The sequence below is a fragment of the Acomys minous genome (genome assembly GCF_964271855.1).
Source record: "Acomys minous genome assembly, chromosome: 2".
Lineage (NCBI taxonomy): Eukaryota > Metazoa > Chordata > Mammalia > Rodentia > Muridae > Acomys > Acomys minous.
The window spans coordinates 71,567,987-71,586,841 of record NC_140484.1 but is presented as its reverse complement, the minus strand read 5'-3'; the positions used below and the strand labels follow the sequence as shown (position 1 = coordinate 71,586,841).

At 48.7% G+C, this 18,855-nt stretch overlaps 1 protein-coding gene and 1 long non-coding RNA gene across 2 annotated transcripts; one reads left to right on the top strand and one right to left on the bottom strand.

The window, feature by feature from the left end:
* Window positions 1–9,857: 9,857 nt before the first annotated feature.
* On the bottom strand, window positions 9,858–16,105 carry LOC311592409 (uncharacterized protein). Its single transcript, XM_084772776.1, has 3 exons — window positions 15,170–16,105; window positions 14,858–14,971; window positions 9,858–11,261 (listed from the first exon to the last, which is right to left on the bottom strand). Exons 1-3 carry the CDS (start codon window positions 15,372–15,374, stop codon window positions 10,072–10,074), a joined length of 1,509 nt encoding a protein of 502 aa, XP_084628902.1. The 5' UTR covers window positions 15,375–16,105; the 3' UTR covers window positions 9,858–10,071.
* On the top strand, window positions 10,547–17,284 carry LOC311592430. The gene is made up of 2 exons (XR_014777406.1): window positions 10,547–10,629; window positions 17,055–17,284. It is a non-coding gene; the product is annotated as an uncharacterized lncRNA (long non-coding RNA).
* Window positions 17,285–18,855: the final 1,571 nt, after the last annotated feature.

Sequence of the window (18,855 nt, the reverse complement as noted above, 5' to 3'; positions counted from 1 at the left end):
CAGCAGCACAAGCACCCAGGCCCTTGCCACCAAACCTGGTGACAATTCCTGGAATCCATATCATAAAATGGAGTCTTGTAAGTTTTTATTGTTTTTAGATTACCTATATTACTACTGTATTATCTATAGGCCTGGCTAGCAACCAATTAAGACACAGACACTTGTTATGTTTTAAAATAGCCTTAGTTAACCTACGGCAGGGCAGACATTAATCCTCTAAACTGCATACCTGCCCCATGCCATCTGTTTTTAATAACGTCTATCAAGCTGCCTCCCATCCATAATCCCAAATACTTGCTAATCTTCTTCCTCTGGGCCGGATTCTCCATCCATGACGGCTGTGTGCTTCTCCTCCATTTTAATCCATGGCGGCCTTCCTCTCTTCCTTTCAGGTCTCTCTTCTTCCCAGGATTCCTCTCTCTCTCCTTCTTGGGACCCTTAGCCACACCTCTCTCATCTGCCCTGCCCAGATGGGATGGCTTTTTATTAATCAAAAGGTGGGTCACAGAGACAGCTAGCAGTAATTAGCATCAAAATGCATTAGACCGTCCCCCAGCAGGTCTCCTGTGATCCACACGCGTAAGGAAATTATAAAAAGACATTTTAAAGAAAGAAGTGGACATACTTGCAGCTAGCATAATCCCTGCATTATCCCCTAGCCTCTAGTAGTCATTGGAACTGCCTCCACCAAAGAAAACGCTAAGCCAAAAATAATAATAGTATCCCTGCAGGGATTGCAAAGACTAGTGTCACCAATCACAGACTGGCGAGACTTTGGACATGCCCCATTAAACCTTTCTTGTTTGGCCTTCATGGACACTGGCAAATGACTGGATGATGATGATGGTGATGATGATGATCCTTTTAAAATATTATTTATTTATTTATTTATTTATTTATTTATTTATTTATTTTTGAGACAGGGTCTCTCTGTGTAGCCTTGGCTGTCCTGGACTCCCTTTGTAGACCAGGCGGGCCTCGAACTCACAGCGATCCGCCTGCCTCTGCCTCCCGAGTGCTGGGATTAAAGGCGTGCGCCACCACGCCCAGCATTATTTATTTTTATTTGATGTGTTTGGGTGCTTTGCTTGAATGTGTTTCTGTGCACTGTTAGAGTCCAGAAGACGGCACCAGATCTCCTGGAACTGCAGTCACATGTGATTTTGAGCTGTCGTGTGGGTGCTGGGAGTCCAACTCAGGTCCTCTGGAAGAGCAGCCAGCGCTCTTAACTGCTGAGCCAGGGGTGTGGTGGTGCTTGTATCCTAGCCCGTGATTAACTTCACCAAGAGGAAACTCAAGCGGCAGCTCCTGTGTCACATACAGTTATGTTGCTGAGCAAATTGATGCAGTTCTTGGTAATTGGTTTTGTTTTTTTTTTTTTCCTCCATCTCTGTCCACAGCACTCACCAGGATCACTCTGCTTTTAGTAAGCAAGGCCAGCAATACACTTGCACTGTACTCCAGGAGCGTATCACTCTCCTGCCTGTGACACAGTTTAGTGTGCAGTTTAGTGTGATCTTTTTCCCTTCCGCAAGGCAGTGATGGGAACCCGCTAAATAAAAACTAGTCATGGGTGTATCAAGGTGGCAAGACAAGACATTTAGCATGTCTCTGTGGGAAACGAATCTGTAATTCGGAAGCTTTCTAATTTGGTGCGCTTGGCTTTCTAATGGAGTGTGCCAATATTTCCTTTGTAAAGTAAAGAGCTATTTGGCACTTCCTACAGCCAAAAAAGACACAAAGCCCAGGAGGTCCATCTGGATTTAGAACAACACATTTCTCGTGTGGGTGTGCTGTTACTCTGTTCTACCTACTAAGGAGAAGGGAGAGTTGCTTGTTTTGTTTCTAATTACGCCTGTGGGTCTGTGTGTAGGTCTGCGGATGTGTGTGCAGGTGCCCAAGAGGCCGAGTTATGGGTGGCTGTGAGCTACCTGACATGGGCGCCGGGGTTCAACCATGAGGGCCGTGAAGACTGTTAACTGCTAAGCCCTCTGCAGCCCCAATGGCTGGTTTCCAACAGAACCCAGAGCAGAAGGCTCTACAATGAGTCTGTGCTTCTGTGCATGCTCTTCTGCCACTTGAGCCACATGATCCAGCAAATACAATGGCGTCTAAGGGGTTACAGGAGATGCTATGTGGAGCCCTCATTTGCCATCTATAGTGGAGGTCCTGAGGAACTGGCACTAATGCCCCATCACCTGCGAATTACTCTCCTTTTAAAATACAACTCTCTCTGCCTTCTGTTGAGGCTCAGTGGAAATCGAATGCTTGACCACAGGCCACGGAATTCCACACAACCTGAACTGCCTTCCGTGGGCCGGGGCCAACTGAGTTGTGAGCACAGAATAACTTTCCCACTAAATAGAGGAGTAGTAACAGCTGGGAATATAGCTCATTGGTAGAGTGCTTGCCTAGCATATGTGAAGTCCTAAGTTCTGTTCTCAGCACACACACACACACACACACACACACACACACACACACACACACACCAGTAACATCAATATATATGTGATCTGGCTCAAGCAGGTCCTGAAGACACAAGTAAGATACACATGGCCCAAATTCCCGTGCTTTCTGCTACTGCTAAGCTGAGGAACCGTGTCTGTCGGATATAGGTCCTTGGGTCAGGAGTTCTCGAAGTGTCGGTGTGCAGAAGATAAGGCGAGTGACAAACAGAAACAAGCCAGGCATGGTGGCGCACGCCGTTAATCCCAGCACTCGGGGGGCAGAGGCAGGTGGATCGCTGTGAGTTTGAGGCCAGCCTGGTCTACAAAGTGAGTCCAGAACGGCCAAGGCTCCACAGAGAAACCCTGTCTCGAAAAACAGAAAAAGAAAAAATAAAATAAAAAACAAACAAACAAAACCAAACAGAAACAAACCCAGAGGTGCTGTTTGATTCTGAGTGTGTTTTGGAGACCAGCAAGCCAGGTTTATAGACACATTTTAAAATGGGGGTGTTCACATGTGGTTACATTATTTTCCCATACAATTCAAAAATACAGGATGCTGTGTGATTATGTTGTCATTAATCTTGAACAATCATTCATACGTCATCAGATTGGTACCAATGCATTTGCCCTCTTTATCAAAGGTCAATGTTCTCTCATTATATCAATCATCTGTGAGTCAGGGCAGTTTGTTTTCTTAGCTCATCCGCCACTATCTGGGGTTTTACTCAAAACTTTTTTGTAAGTCATAATATAAACTATTCACAGGTGACTAATTCTTAGCCATGTTTACATTAACAAGCAGAACGGAACTTAGTGGTAAGCTCGACCGAATGACCCTTGGCTGCAGTTTCAAGTCAAAGGTCGCCTAGCAACACAGTTACATCTGAAAAGTTCTTAGATAGGAAAAGTAAAAACAAAAGCGAAATGTTCCCAAAACAAATGAGTGAGGAGAGAGAAAGAGGGGGCTGCAATCAGTCACTCCTGTCAGGAACATCAGACCCTTTCCAGAAAGCTCTCCCTTGGGTAGGGATCGTCACCTCTGTTCTGTGGTAACGTTTGTCACACAGATTCCACCGGAGGGATTGTGACACTGCTACACTTTGCCTTCTTGCTCCTAGCCCAGGCTTTATGGAGGACATCCTCTGAGCTATTGACAGAGGAGAAGTCTAGGCTTTGGCTGACTGATGGGCACCCACTCTGTGCAGGCACCACCTGAAGTGGACAGCTGCAGCACTGCAACTGTCTGGAATATTCCTGAAGGATGGAAGTGGAGGGAAATCTCGGGGAGCGGAGCTTTCGATAGCACACAGCTGGACACTTGGCTTAGAGTGAGAAACAGCCAGATGTGTTCATCGCAGCCATAACCAGGGTCTGGCTGTGAAAAGCCTGAAAAACAAGGCCAAGCTCGGGGCCATTTGACCCCTGCCCTAGTTCTAAGAAACCAGCAAAACAAAATACCACCTGCAAGCCGGGCGTGGTGGCGCACGCCTTTAATCCCAGCACTCAGGAGGCAGAGGCAGGCTGATCGCTGTGAGTTCGAGGCCAGCCTGGTCTACAAAGTGAGTCCAGGACAGCCAAGGCTACACAGAGAGACTCTGTCTCGGGAAAAAAAAAATACCACCTGCAGCTTTAGGAAAGCCCCCCCACATGGCCTGCTCTCTGCCCCGCCCCCCACCCCCCTCTTCCCCCCCCCCCCTCCCGGTAACCCGGCCTGAGCCAATCATCTTGCTCACATACTCAGATACAGCAGCCCAACCAATCAGTTTAAGATCAGGTCCTCCCCCCTGGCTTGCGGTTTTAGCCTTTATAAGCAGTCTGTAACAGCTACTCCGAGTCCTTTGCCTCCCTAGTGCTGAAGGACCCTGACATCAACAATTGGGACTTCTGGTGTGTCAGTAATAAATTTTACCTATACCTCTCAGCTGGTGTAACTTGAGTGGTTTCTCACAGCGACCCCCTTACTGAATTGGGCCAGGGTCCAACAGCTGCACGGTCAAGGAAGGCACATGGCTGAAAAACTGGTAACAAAATTGGGGCAAGCTGGGCTTGGTGGTTCACATGTGTAATCTTAGCCTTTCGGAGGATGAAGCCGAAGGGTCATGAATTCAAGACTAGCCTGGACTACCTATCAAGGCTGTGTCTCAAAAAGGAAAAGGGCGGGGCACTAATGAATTACTTAATTTAGGGTAGAGGTATCTGGACAAACCTCTGAGTGTGTAATGGACGTGAAGGTGTTTGTGGCCAGAAGGAATGCTCACCTCTCCATGCTACCGTCCAGGGCACGGGATACCAGATTTGAAATCTAGGTCCGCAGAGTAACCAGACTTGTGGCACTGGGCCATTTGTTTGATGTCACCGAGCTTCAGGGTCCGCCTCTGCTAAGTGCAAACACCAGCTACTGGGGAGGTTATCGATTTGAAAACAAGAACAAACGCCCTTCGTTTTTCACAGCACAACCAGCAGCACAAACATGTACGTGTCAGTGGCGTCTGCCCTCTTAGTCCCCACAGAGGCAACATGGAGGGGCCCAGGTGGGCGCTGGGTGCACAGGAAGTGGTATTATTAGGGAGGAAAAGTAGGTCTGTGGGACTTGCTGTTTCTTGGTAAACTTCCGCCTTCTCCTCTCCCCGTCTCTCCCTTCCTCATCTTCTCTCCTTTTGTTTTTTATTTTTATCCCATTTTTGTGACCTAGTCTCACTATCTCACAGGTAACCTAGGCTGGCCTAAAACTCGTGACTCTATGCTCCTGCCTTAACCTCCAAAGTGCAGCGATTCCCAAGGTACAGGAAGAGCACAGCTGCGCTCTCTAATTAAATTCTACTTCAAAGTTACTTCAAAGTTGCTGCAAACACAACCCTGAGACTAGCCTAGGCAAAAGTGCTTTTGTTTATTTTCTCCTCCTCCTCTTCTTTTTTTCCCCATTTCTTTGTTTTTTTTTTTTTTTTTTTTTTTTTTTTTTGTTTTGTTTTTTTTGAGACAGGGCTTCTCTGTGTAGCCCTGGCTGTCCTGGACTCACTCTGTAGACCAGGCTGGTCTCGAACTCACAGAGATCCGCCTGCCCCTGCCTCCCCAAGTGCTGAGATTACAGGTGTGCACCACGACACCTGGCTTATTATTTTTTTATGTGTGTTTTGTATATATATATAAACATATATATATACACACACAAACATGTACATGTTTGTGCACCATGTACATGCAGATCCCCATGGAGGTCAGAAGAAGGGATCAGATTTTCTTTGAACTGGAGTCACAGACAGTTGTGAGCAACCATGTGGGTGCTGAGAATTGAACTTAGGTCCTCTGGAAGAGCAGCCAGTGATCTTAGCCTCTGAACCATCTCTTCAGTCCTGCATAAAATACTCTAAGGGTTCCAAAGGCTGAGTATTAGTCTTGAAGATGAGCGTTCTTTGGAATGTGCAGGCTTTGACAACCCGCTTCTGCCAAGATAGCCCTTTCCTGCGGCCTGCTGACCATAGTCCACTGTGCCTATGGAATGCAGCCGCGTTTGCATCTTTGAGATTTACAGTTAGTTTAGACCCGATGCCTATAATCACTACAGGTTCTAGTCATTTGCCGTCTTCTAATGCCTAGTCACCCGAGCAGATGGCTGCAAGTGCTCTTGGCAAGCTGGGAAGGTCTAGAACATCCTTTCGCCAAAGTAGCACAGTCCTTTATGAAGGAAACCCAGCTCCCTTCATTCAGAGCTGAGTCGAGTTTCAGGTACAGGATGCACCTAGCTTGCACAGGGTATTTGATTAATTCCCAGCATGGTCAAGAATAAAAAGGTGGGGACAGGGTATTTTAGACTTGTGAATGGCTCAAATGTGAGACTTGCTGAGGGCAGGGCCTTGCTTCTTCTTCTTCTTTTTTTTTTTCAAACTCAGATATATGGAGACACAGAACATCTCCTAATATGCACTTTGTTGTTTCAGTTTTTCCAGCACTGGGGGTAAAGCCCCAAGATCTATATCCCTACTCCCCCCCTACACACACACACACACACACACACACACACACACACATACACACACACACACGCACAGGGACACGAGTTGTTTTTTGTTTGTTTGTTTGTTTGTTTGTTTGAGACAGGGTTTCTCTGTGTAGCTTTGGCTGTCCTGGACTCGCATTGTAGACCAGGAACTCACAGGGATCCACCTGCCTCTGCCTCCCAAGTGCTGCTGGGATTAAAGGCGTGTGCCACCACCACCACCCGGCCAACATGAGTTTTATTATGTAGTCCAGGCTGGCTTTGAACTGATGGTTTTCCTTCCTCTGTTTCTCAAAGTAGCCTGGGGTATCTGGATCACACCTGGCTTTTCTTGGAGTTCTTGCAAATATTAGATAGGAATACATATACTATGCTTAACATGGCACATGGACACAGACGAGGCCTTGTCAGTGGGTTACTTGTACAAATGGCTACAGACCACAGTGCACCAGTGAACGTAGTGTGTAGAAAACAGAATGCACTGTTATTGCATAAGAAATTTATCAGTGGGGAAAGGGGGAAGGAGGAATGGGAGGATACAAGGGATGGGATAACAATTGAGATGTAATATGAATAAATTAATAAAATATAAAGAAAAAAGAAAAGAAATTTACCAGTAACCAAATGGAGAGAGGCTGTGTTTTTTTATTATTTATTTATTTATTTATTTATTTATTTGAGACAGGGTTTCTCTGTGTAGCCTTGGCTGTCCTGGACTCCCTTTGTAGACCAGGCTGGCTTCGAACTCACAGCGATGCGCCTGCCTCTGCCTCCCGAGTGCTGGGATTAAAGGTGTGCGCCACCACGCCCGGCTGAGGCTGTGTTTTTAAAGACAGATTTTAGTATGTTTATCAGCTGGAATGTGTGTGTAAAAGACAAGAGGATTCTCATAAATCTCAAGGGAAGAGAATACTGAGAGTGTAGAAGTGGATAGAATCCAGGCACAGCTCTGTTGATGACCCTCACACACGAAGGACTCACCAAGAAATGACAGAAACAGGCACACTAGTGTGTACCCTGGTGCACTGGGAGAGAGCGTGTCGTGGATAGTTTCGTTTTGTGGTCCTTTGGTGAACAAAAGGTACGCGCTGCCAAGACGATCTGATAACATCCGAAATATTGAAGGAGGAACTGAGCTTGGAGCTAAGAACGGAATATTATCGCAGTCCATATACTTTATAGAGAGGAATTTATTGGAAAGATGCAAGGAGCCTCGCTGAGTGCTCCCGGGCAATGAGGAACCGTAGGAAGGAAGCCTGCCCTCCAGGCACACAACAGAAGTTAGCCACAGTGGCTTTCTAGTTGAAGTTACAAGCTGGACCCAGAAGCAACCGTAAACTCCTAGCTGAGGAATTACTTTGCTAGTTGGAGGTAACAGAGGCAGCTAGGCCTGGAGGCTGGGCTAGGGAAAGGCGGGTCCTTGCTCTAAGGGGTTCACTCTCCACCAAACCATTACATTTCTTCTCAGCCGAAGAACTGGATTCACATTTTATGAAGAGTAATTCCAGAAGAGCAGAATTCAACCATTAAGTATTTTAATGAAATCCTGCCTGGCACGGCCCCTGCCCAGAGGGCACTTGTTTATCCATGAAGGAACAGACAACTGGTTACAATGAACTTGCTAAACACATAACCAGAGGTCATTCATTACAAATCAGTGTTTCCGGTCTGCGCCCCAGCCTAGAGCTAGAGAAGGCAGCGCAGGAGGATGACGGGGTTCCGCAGCGGAATGGTAAGCCATGTTTGGAAATTCCACCTTGGGACAGCTGCCCGAGGCAAAAAGGTGTGAAGTTGTACTGAGCACCTAGTCAGCTGGGAACCACGGAGGCACAGGCAAGACAAGACACATTGCTCTCTGGCTTCCAGCCTCCTGACTGAGGACCCAAGGAAGGCTCCACGTTGTTTCCATATTTTGAATTAAAGGGGGGGGAAAGGGGGGAGCTGGGGGGTGGAGTTTGACCCATTTCCCAAGGATTTTTCCAACCGTTAGCTACCTGTAGCAAACTCAGGGCTACCAGTCCAATGTTCGCCTCCTGCTGCTAGATTCTGGGCCCCACTTTTTCTGGGGGGGGGGCAGGGCTGGAGGGATGGCTCAGAGGTTAAGAGCACCGCCTGCTCTTCCAGAGGTCCTGAGTTCAAGTCCCAGAAACCACATGGTGGCTCACAACCATCTACAGTGAGATCTGGAGCCCTCTTCCGGTGTGTAGGCGTACATACAAGCAGAACACTGTATATGTCATAAATAAATCTTAAAAAAAAAAATCAAACCCCTCAGTGTATGTACTGTGCTGCTGCCTCATACCCAGCCTGAACCAACTTTCCAAAGTGGTGAAGAATTGGTTTTATCACATCTCTAAAAAGAAAGGATAGGGCGTTTAGAGGTCTGGAATCAACAGGCACAGTGGCATTCCCCCAAATCAGTGCAGCCTAGAGTGGTTCAAACAGAAACAGACTGGAGGGGTGCACAGTGTGTTGCATGGTACGCTGTTGTTTTTTGTATGTGTGTGCCTTAACAAGAGACGCTGGACACGGCACATTTGGAGACTTCACATGTGGGAACTGAGAGCAGCTCTTCAAAGAATGACTGGGCCGGAGCTGGAGAGATGGCTCGGTGGCCAAGGGCACTGCTGCTCTTGCAGAGGACCTCGGATTCGATGCCCAGCACCCACACGGTGGCTTACAATCACCTGAACTCCACTTCCAGGGGTTCTGGTGGCCTCATCTGGCCTCTCTTGGGTACCAGGCCCAAACATGGTGCACAGATATACATGCAGGCAAAACATTCAAACGTATAAACCAAAAATACATAAATCTTTAAACTATGTATCAACACTACTTTTTAAAGAATGATTGACCAGAGCCACGTGTGGTGGCCCAGGAGGACTCAGAAGGCTGACGTGGGCAAGCCACTAAATCCCACACGCTGGAGACCACTTCAGGCAGTAAGACCACCATCGTCTCTCTCTCTCTCTCTCTCTCTCTCTCTCTCTCTCTCTCTCTCTCTCTCTCTCACACACACACACACACACACACACACACCCCACACGACCAACTTGGGTACAAAAGCTACCCTGTGGGTAAAGTACTGAACATTCTCTAGCCCAAGCTGACCAAGGAGAATGCAGTATATAGCCTTCTAAAAAATAGCACCATTTCACAAGGAAATGACCTGCCATGTGAGGCAGTGAATTCCAGGCAGTTTTCAGCCATGGCCTCATGTGGCCGGAGTGCTGCCAATGTGGAGCGAACCCAGGTTTTCCCCATGCGATGGAGATAGAGACCGAGCAGGAAAGGGTCTACCCTCTGTGAGAGTGTCCTGACTGAATGGCACCTGTCTAAGAAGGCACAAACTAAGAAGGCAGCCCCTCAAGTAGAGGGGGAAGAACACACCCACATTATTTAAAGATAGGTTAGCTTGGAAAACTTTAATCAAACGGCACCATGCCTCCTGATGACTGGTTCGGACACACTGTAGGGCAGGCAGTGAGGTGGGGTACACTGGAGTTCTGGGTGTGGAGCAGAGGACCAGAGTTTGGGTTCTGCTCCTGCTCTGGAAGACACCCCCCCCCCCAAGCTCCATCCTGAGTTCCGCACCCCTCCATAACATAACTTTCCATGCCGTTGTCATGCTAAAGGGCACTGCTCCTCCGGTTGGGCCCTCCTATTAACAGCTCTAGGGCTACTGTTGGCGGTGTTGGGGCTGCACTTGTGGACAGCCAGGGACCACCTCTGGCGGAAGCATCGGCCGCACTCAAGGCAGGGGAACGGCTTCTCCCCAGTGTGCAGGAGCTGGTGCTGAGCCAGGTGGCTCCACTGGGCAAAGCGTTTGGAGCAAAGGTCACAGGCGTAGGGCCGCTCGCCTGAGTGCACTCGCCGATGACTGGCCAGCAGCGAGGGATAGGCAAAGCGGCGGCCGCAGTCCTCGCAAGCGTGCAGCTTCTCCTCTGTGTGGGTGCTGCGATGGATTGCCAAGGAGCCGCTCCTTCGGAAGGCACGTCCGCAGTCCGGGCAGGGGTAGGGTTTCTCCCCTGTGTGCAGGAGTTGGTGCTGCAGCAGGGTGCTGCGCTGGGAGAAGCGGGCTTCACAGTGCTCACAGGCATAAGGCCGCTCCCCAGAGTGCACGCGCCGGTGGCTAACCAGGCGAGAGGAAGAGGAGAACCGCCGTTCGCAGTCAGGGCAAGGGTAAGGCTTCTCTCCGGTGTGGATGCGCTGGTGGATGACCAGGGCAGTGCGCTGGCGGAAGCGACGGCTGCACTCTAAGCAGGTATAGGGCTTCTCCCCTGTGTGTGTCCGTTGGTGGATGGCGAGCAGAGATGGGTAGGCGAAGCGACGCCCACAGCTAGGGCACTGGTGAGGCTTCTCGCCGGTGTGGGTGGTCCGGTGATTGGCCAAAGACCGGCTCCGTCGAAAGCAGCGGCCACAGTCAGGGCAGTGGTAGGGCTTCTCGCCTGTGTGTATGACCTGGTGCTGAGACAGGTTTTTCCTCTGGGAAAAACGTTTGCCACACTGGTCGCAAACGTAAGGGCATTCACCAGAGTGTGCCCGCCGGTGACTGACCAGTAGGGATGGGTAGGAAAAGCGGCGCCCACAGTCCGGGCAAGGGTAGGGCTTCTTCAGATTCTGGGCACACTTGTGGCTCTCCAGGGCAGGGTGGTCAGGGAAGGTACAGCCACAGTCAGGGCAGATGGGGCCCCCGGATGTCTGCCTGGGAATCAGCCGGGGTTTGCTGGGCTTCCGCCCTCGTTTCCCCTTCCGGGGTGCTTCCTTAGGTGGAAATATTTCCTTCTCTTCATTCTTCTGCCTGGTTCTGGTTTCTACCAAGAAACACGAGAATTAACAAACCCTGGCTTCGAATGCTCGCCAATAAGAACGTTAATGGTTACAAGACCAATACACCCAGCTCCTGTTAATTGTTGCCATCAGAGACAGTCAAGTGTGTCATGGAAATGTGGAAGGCATTTAGAGTTCCTCAACCAACTCACATAAGTTTTTTTGGGGGGAAGAGAGGATTAAGCTGAGTTTTAAAACAGAGTATTTTGGGGGCTAAAGGTTTGGCTTAGGTGGCAGAGTGCTTGCCTGGATCCTGCAGTACTTAAAGTGGCTCACCCTTGGAAACATGGCAAATCTGAGGCTTTATTAAGATGCATGAGACTCTGTCCTTAAAAACAAACAAAAACTTTGAATGTTTTTAGTAGCTGGGGGGGGGGGGTAGCTCTGTGGGGGACACAGAAAACTGTGTCCCCCACCTAACTTGTAGAAACGTACTTTCTTCCAAAGTTTTGGGGTTTTGATTTTTAGACAGGGTCTCATGCACACTAGACTGGTCCCACCTCACTACGTAACCGAGGCTGACCTTGAACTTCTTCCTCATGCTCCTATTTCCACCTCCCGGGTGCAAGCAGGCAGCATGCCTTCCTCATGCAGCACTGGGGATCAAAGCCTGAGCTGTGTGCCTGTGAGGCGTGCACTGGACTCAGTGAGCAGCACCCAAGCCGTCTCCCGGGGTTTATGATGCAGGGCAAGCACATGTGGTTTCCCCCATCCTTTCCTACATAAAAGATAGCATGCAATATGCAACTGTACGCACACTTTACTGCGCTTTCCTTCTTCCCAGTTAGCATTCTAAAGATCTTTTTTTTTTTTTTAAGATTTACTTATTTATTATTTATCCTGTATTGTGCCACATGTATGTCTGCAGGCCAGCAGAGGGCACCAGATCTCATTATAGAGGGTTGTAAGCCACCATGTGGCTGTTGGGAACCGAACTCAGGACCTTTGGAAGAGCAGACAGTGCTCTTAACCTCTGAGCCATCTCTCCAGCCCTAAAGATCATTTCATGAAAGATGGCGACAGACCTCCTGGAGCTGGATTTGAGGCGGCTGCAAGCTGCCCCAATGTGGGTTTTGGGATCTGAATTTAGGGCTTCTGGGAAAGCAACAAGTGCTCCAAACTGCTGAGCCATCTCTCCAGCCCAGAATTTGCTTTTTTGTTTGTTTGTTTTTGTTTTTCGAGACAGGTTTCTCTTTGTTATCTTGGCCATCCTGGACTCGATTTGTAGACCAGGCTGGCCTCGAACTCACAGCAATCTGCATGCCTCTGCCTCCGGAGTGCTGGGATTAAAGGAGTGTACTACCACACCCAGCCCCCAGTATTTGCATTTTTAAAAGCATTCCTGTACTGCTCTTATGCCAACTTGACACAAGATGAAGTCATTTGGGAAGAGACAATAGAGAAAATGCCTTCACCAGGTTTTTGGCCTGTGGTGCATTTTCTTAATTAGTGATTGACGTAGGAAGAGCGCCCAACCCATTTTGGTGCCGATCCTGGACAGGTGGCCTTGGGGTATTTAAGAAGCAGACTTAGCAAGCCATAAGAAGCAAGCCTTAGGCAGCCCTCTGCCATGGCCTCTGCTTCAGCTCCTGCCTTTGCATTCCTTTGATGTACTCCAATGTGAAAGTTAGACACACCCTTTTATTTCCAAGCTGCTTTTGGTCATGGTGCTTATCACAGCCACAGAAACCCTAACAAAGATAGAAAACTGGTACCAGGAGTGGGATAGTTCTGTGATGAGCCAGACCATCTGTTTCTGTTTTGTTTTGTGAGGGTGTGTGTGTGTGTGTGTGTGTGTGTGTGTGTGTGTGTGCGCGCGCGCGCGCGCGCGCGCGCGAAATGGCAACTCAGAGCTGGAAAAGGTACTGAGTGCTCTGGGCTCAATGGGCTACACTGTGGAAAGGTAGAAGACAGTGCTGAAAGCAGTGACGATCACAGACACAGACAGGGCTTGTGAGGCTTCAAGGGGAAGTCTGAGACTCCCTAAAAGATGCTATCAACGCCACACATGTGAGATTTGAAATCAGAAACCACTAAAGGGAAACCTTTGCTTAGCTGGGACAATGGATACTGTCAGCTGGATTTGAGAAGCTGCCACAATTTAAAACACACACACACACACCAGCACCACCCAGGATGATAAATCCGGGAGTATTTCCTCAGGGCAGCACACAGCCGCTGTGGTCCATGAGGGGCCAAAGCTGCAGCTCATGTTGGTGGCCAAACTTGGTTAGGTGTAAGTTTCCCAGGTCGTGTCAGTCTTGAAGCCACAAAGGGGTCATGGAGAGCAACTGTGGTTTGGTACAGTGCCAGGCAAGCCCAGACTGCGGGGGAATGTGCAGCCTCAGTTGAAGGGGTCAGGGCTAGAAACTGAGGCTTGGCACCATATGGCAAGGGCAGTATGTCTCTAAAGAGACGTGGAAGAAGCTATCGGTGAAGGTGTAGCCCCAGCGCTGTGGAGACGCCATTACCACGGAAGACCACCTCCGACAGCAGCTCTACACTGGTGCTGCTCTGAGAATACAAAACAAGCTATACTTGCAGTGGACTGCGGTCAGGGAAGGACCAAGCCCTTTGGAGTCTCAGAGGTACGACACTGAGCTTCGTCCTGTTGGACTTTGGCTTTGCTTTGATTTTATTGTAGTTGATTAAAAAAAAAAAAAAGAACCCATAGTTAATTTTAGAGAGATTTTTGGATATTTTAAGAGGAACTCTGAAAGAGACTTTGGACATTTTGGAGTGTTTGGATTGAGATCTTGGGGATGAACAAGAAAAGAAAAGGTTATGGTTAACAGGCATGTGTTTTGTGTGTCAAGCTGTCAGAGAGTGGGTTGTGCTGGCTTGCTTTATGTCAACTTGACACAAGTTAAGAGTCATTTGGGAATGGAGCACCTCCATGAAGAAAATGCCCTCACCAGGCGTGCCTATGGGCAAGCCTGTGGTGCATTTTCTTAATCAGTGGCTGATGTGGGTGGGCCTAGCCCACTGTGGGTGGTGCCAGCCCTAGGCAGGTGTTCCTGAGTGTATAAGAAAGTAGAGGAGCAAGCCAGTAAGCAGCCTTCCTCATGGATTCAGCTTTAGTGTTCTGCCCTGCCTGCCTTTGATAAGACTGTAATATGAAACTGTACATGAACTAAAGCCCTGACTACGACTGCTCCCAAGTACACAGCTGCTGGTCTAGAAGCACTTTGAGGGCCAAAGTTGTAAGCAATGTTAAGACCTTGGACTGCATCGCTTCACTCAGTAGTAGCTCACAAGCCTGGATGCACACTCACATCAGTGAGGCTTCTCTTTTCCTTTTTTAAATTTAAGAGTCAACCAGGGGCTAGAGAGAGGGCTCAGGGGTTAAAGGCTCTTCCTACTCTTCCAGAGGACAGAGTTCAGTTTAATGGAAGCTAGGTCTCGGCTCCTGAGGGGCACGATCCTTTTCACATCTCAGGGATTCATTTATGTCAATGGAGTACTGCTGGTAGTTTGCTCACAATACAAGCAACCTGGTTAACTCTAACCAGACGAAAATTCTAGGTTGGGTCGATAGGGCATTACACAGGGTCTCCACGGGCATTTTTTTTTCACTCACTTCTCTGGAATGTTACCCATCTCCGGTACTCCTGCGGATCTAGGGCTGCCGGTTCCCAATCATCGGAATTTCGTTCCAACCAGGAGATGAGGGCTGGTTTGGGACCTGCGCATCCTGGGGAAGGAGAACCAGTCAGAGGGCTGGCCTCGGGAGATGATGCTTTTTAAAAAAAAATTATATTCCGAGGCTCTGCCCCGACCCTTAACAAACAGTTCGCGGGTCAGGACCCTGGGCTCCCTGCCCCCACTCTACCCCGCCCTCAAACTCCATCATCCCTTAGGCCCCGCGTAAGCCGATTGGGCCGGGCCTCACCGAGCGCGCCCAGGAGGCCGTAGGTCTCGCGCATCACATCCCGGTACAGAGTCCTCTGCGCGGGCCGCAGACACCCCCACTCCTCCAAGGAGAAGTACACGGCCACGTCCGCGAATTTCAAGGCCTTTGGCCTCCTGCCCCTTCTCCGAGGAGGTCCAGCCACTCCGGGTACCCGCGGGAGGAACGGAGCCGAAGGCGGAGCCATGGAATCTGCGCCCCGGGCCTTGCCCCGGGCACCGAGCACCCCGAAACCTAGAAGCCCAGCCGGGAAGGCCCGGAGGAAATATGAATCGGCTGCCTGAGGGGCCAGGAGGCCCAACACAGACCACCCCGTTATTCAGGAAACTCTCGCTGGAATTTGGGTGATAGGCACCGGAAGATGCCTTCGGGGAAGATGGCGGCGCTGCTTCTGCACCACCGCTGCCTAGAACACAGGCAGGTTCCAGCTATCGATTTTATTGACCCGAACGCCATGCCGGCTTCTTAACCTCGCTGCCCTAAAGTGTAATGGCGCTGCGAGATGGCTTCATACCTACGGTCCCCTTTATCTATTGCATCCGTTTATTGGTCAGTAGCTGAAGATCGGGCGCTGTGATTGGGTGTCGGCGAAGGCGGTCCATTTGAATGAAGCCAACGGATTCTTAAGGGCAAGGAGGTGGTGGTGTGTTTCTAGGCAGGTTGTGAGGTGTGTAATGAGTGGGAGCCTCTTGTGTTCTCCAACTTTCTTTGCCCTGGTTGGAGAAGACGTTTCTACACATCGCCTTAGGGAAAGTCACACAGTGTCAACATGGATTTGTTGGACAGCTGCATTCAATATTTATATATGGCCATTAAATTGTCTTGGCCAGGAATTCTGAAAAGCCCTAGAGGAGAAGAGAGCAGTGATAACGTTTTGATGCACGAAAGGCACTTCTAGTAAACTCGAATGACTAGAATGGTAAGATGACTGATTTTTTTTTTTTTTTTTTTTTTTTTGGTTTTTTTGAGACAAGGTTTCTCTGTGTAGCCTTGACTGTCCTGGACTCACTTTGTAGTCCAGGCTGGCTGGCCTCGAACTCACAGCGATCCGCCTGCCTCTGCCTTCCAAGTGCTGGGATTAAATGCGTGCGCCACCACGCCGGCAAGATGACTGATCTTGTACCTTGGGCAGCTCCTAAGTAGCCTACAGAAATGAATGGCCTGCGTCTCAAAGCTTTAGGAAGGCTGTGGTTTTTGGAAGCATTGTGCTTTGTACAGTGGGATGCAGTTAGGCTGCCAGGGGCACAAAAGGCAAGTGGCTGGCTGATCCTGTCGTTTGAAAGGAAGTAAATCCCCTCTCCACTGTTGCTTTCCTATCACCATGGCCCAGGATAGCATTGGCAACATAGACCCTGTTTTTATAGCCCAATGGTAGGGCATTTGCCTAGCATTCGTGATGCCCAGAGTTCTATAAAAATATAAAAATAATTAATGCTGGTGTCTCAGACTTACTGTCCCTATGAGGATAATTATCACTCTGCCACAGTGCAAAGCCCTGGACTTACCTGCCCCCTCCCCAAAGAGAACAAGAATCATAAGACAGCTGGGTGTGGTGGCACAGGTGTTACAGTATTTTGTATCCGTTCGGCTTGCAAAGCAAATAACTGACACAGGGAGACTGAAACATATTTTAAAGCTGCCAGCACTTCGCAGGGCAGAGCCTGAACTGATTCTAATCTACTTGTAAACTAAACAAACTACTCTAAACCTTATAACATACATGTATTCCAAGCACTTGCCACTATCCACACATAGGCCTTAATTCTCAGCATTGAGAGGCAAAGGCAGGCAAGCAATGCCAGCCCTAGGGGGAAGTAGAAAAACCTACTTACTAAGAAAACAGTAATCGCCTTTTCTTCTTTTCCAGACATGGCTAGCCTCAACACTCACGCAGCTGAGGATGATCATGAACTTCTGATCGGCCTACCTCTTAACTCCTGAATGCTCAAATTACTGTTTTGTTTTTCAAGACAGGGTTTCTCTGTGTTACTCTGTCCTGGACTCACTTTGTACATCAAGCTGGCCTCGAATTCACAGAGATCCGCCTGCCTCTGCCTCCCAAGTGCCAGGATTAAAGCCGAGTGCTCAAATTATAAATAGGCGTGGCACACCCTGTTTTATCTGGTGCTGGGATGGGACCCAGAGCATTATGTGTCCTAACTAGGTATCTTAGAGTTTCTATTGCTGTGATGAAACACCATGACCAAAAAGGAAATTGAGGAGGAAAGGGTTTACTCAGCTGACACTTCCAGATCACAATCTATCACTGGAGGAAGTCAGGACAGGAACTCAAGCAGGGCAGGAACCTGGAGGCAGGAGCTGAGGCAGAGGCCATGGAGGGGTGCTGCTTACTTGCTTGCTCCTCATGATTTGCTCAGCCTGCTTTCTTACAGAACCCAGGACCACCAGCCCAGGGATGGCACCATTCACCATGGGCTGGACCCTCCCCCATCAGCCACTAAATCAGGAAAATGTCTTACATGGAGGCGTGTTCTCCACTGAGTTTTCCCGTCAGGTAACTCTAGCTTGTGTTAAGCAGTCATAAACCCAAGCCTACTAAGCAAGCACTTCACCAACTGAGTTGCAGTCTTAGCCCACCGTCACAGGTTCATCCGGTTGCAGTGTTCTTTCTTCACTGATTCATCTCAGCCTGCTGAGCGCCAGCCTTACCACTGAGCAACACAGCCAGCACTCACCAGGCCGTTCTCGGAAAGGGGACTTCCTAGTTCCTAAAGATCTTGTCACCGTGCATCTTATTTTTGTCTTCTGCCCTTGCTCACTCAACACACCCAAAGGAAACTGGGATGGGGTGGGGGGTCGGGGGTGGGGAAGGTTAAGTAATCTAATAATAGCATTTGTTGTCCAGTCTCTAAATGTTGAGAAATTGCAGGCTTTAACTGAAGTCCTGTTTGGAACAGTCTGAAAGGCTGGACCAGTTGAGATCAGCAGCTTTCTTTGAAGCTGTGCTGAAAGCAGGCTTTGATGGAACAGCAACGGAAGCAGTCTGAGGCAGGACAATATAGGGTGCTGTAATATCTTGTGTCAGTGTCTCAGCATCCTCCAGGATGCATCCAGTCAGGTCCAATCCAACGTTACCAGTTCTTTTGTTCTGAAACATATTTCTCACAAGTAATACACAATTTTTTAAGATTATAAATGTATGAGATGTGCAGGATACACAGATCAATTAATGATGGTTTTCTGCTCTTTGAGCAGAAGAAAGATATCTGTCTTTCTTATAAACTACTTTGGAATGTGACAAAATATAAGATACAATTTTATTTATGCCATATAAGGGATAGCATGATGAGTCCTGAGGACTTCCTGGCCAGGTTGATTGTTGTTGTTTGTTTTGTTTTGTTTGGGGGGAGGCGGCTGAGACAGGGTTTCTCTGTGCAATAATTCTGGTTGTCCTGGAACTCTCTCTGTAGACCAGGCTGGCCTTGAACTCAGAGAGATCTGCCTGCCTCTGCCTCCAGAGTGCTGGGATTGAAGGTGTACACTACCATACCTGGCACTGTATCCAATTTTTTATTGCCCATGTATAGTTGAAGTTCTGGCTTGAGACATGTACCATATTTTTCCTCACCATAAGACGAACCTAACCATAAGATGTACCCCAGTTTTTAGAGCAGTAATAAAGAAAAAATATTCTGTCTACAAAGTGA

Excerpts from the sequence above, each read along its gene's own strand:
- LOC311592409 (XM_084772776.1), bottom strand. The coding sequence starts at position 15,374 with ATGGCTCCGCCTTCGGCTCCGTTCCTCCCGCGGGTACCCGGAGTGGCT. Across the intron at positions 14,972-15,169 it reads CGGCCTCCTGGGCGCGCTCG|GATGCGCAGGTCCCAAACCA; the intron begins GTGAGGCCCGGC and ends CTCCTTCCCCAG. Across the intron at positions 11,262-14,857 it reads ATGGGTAACATTCCAGAGAA|AAACCAGAACCAGGCAGAAG; the intron begins GTGAGTGAAAAA and ends GTTTCTTGGTAG.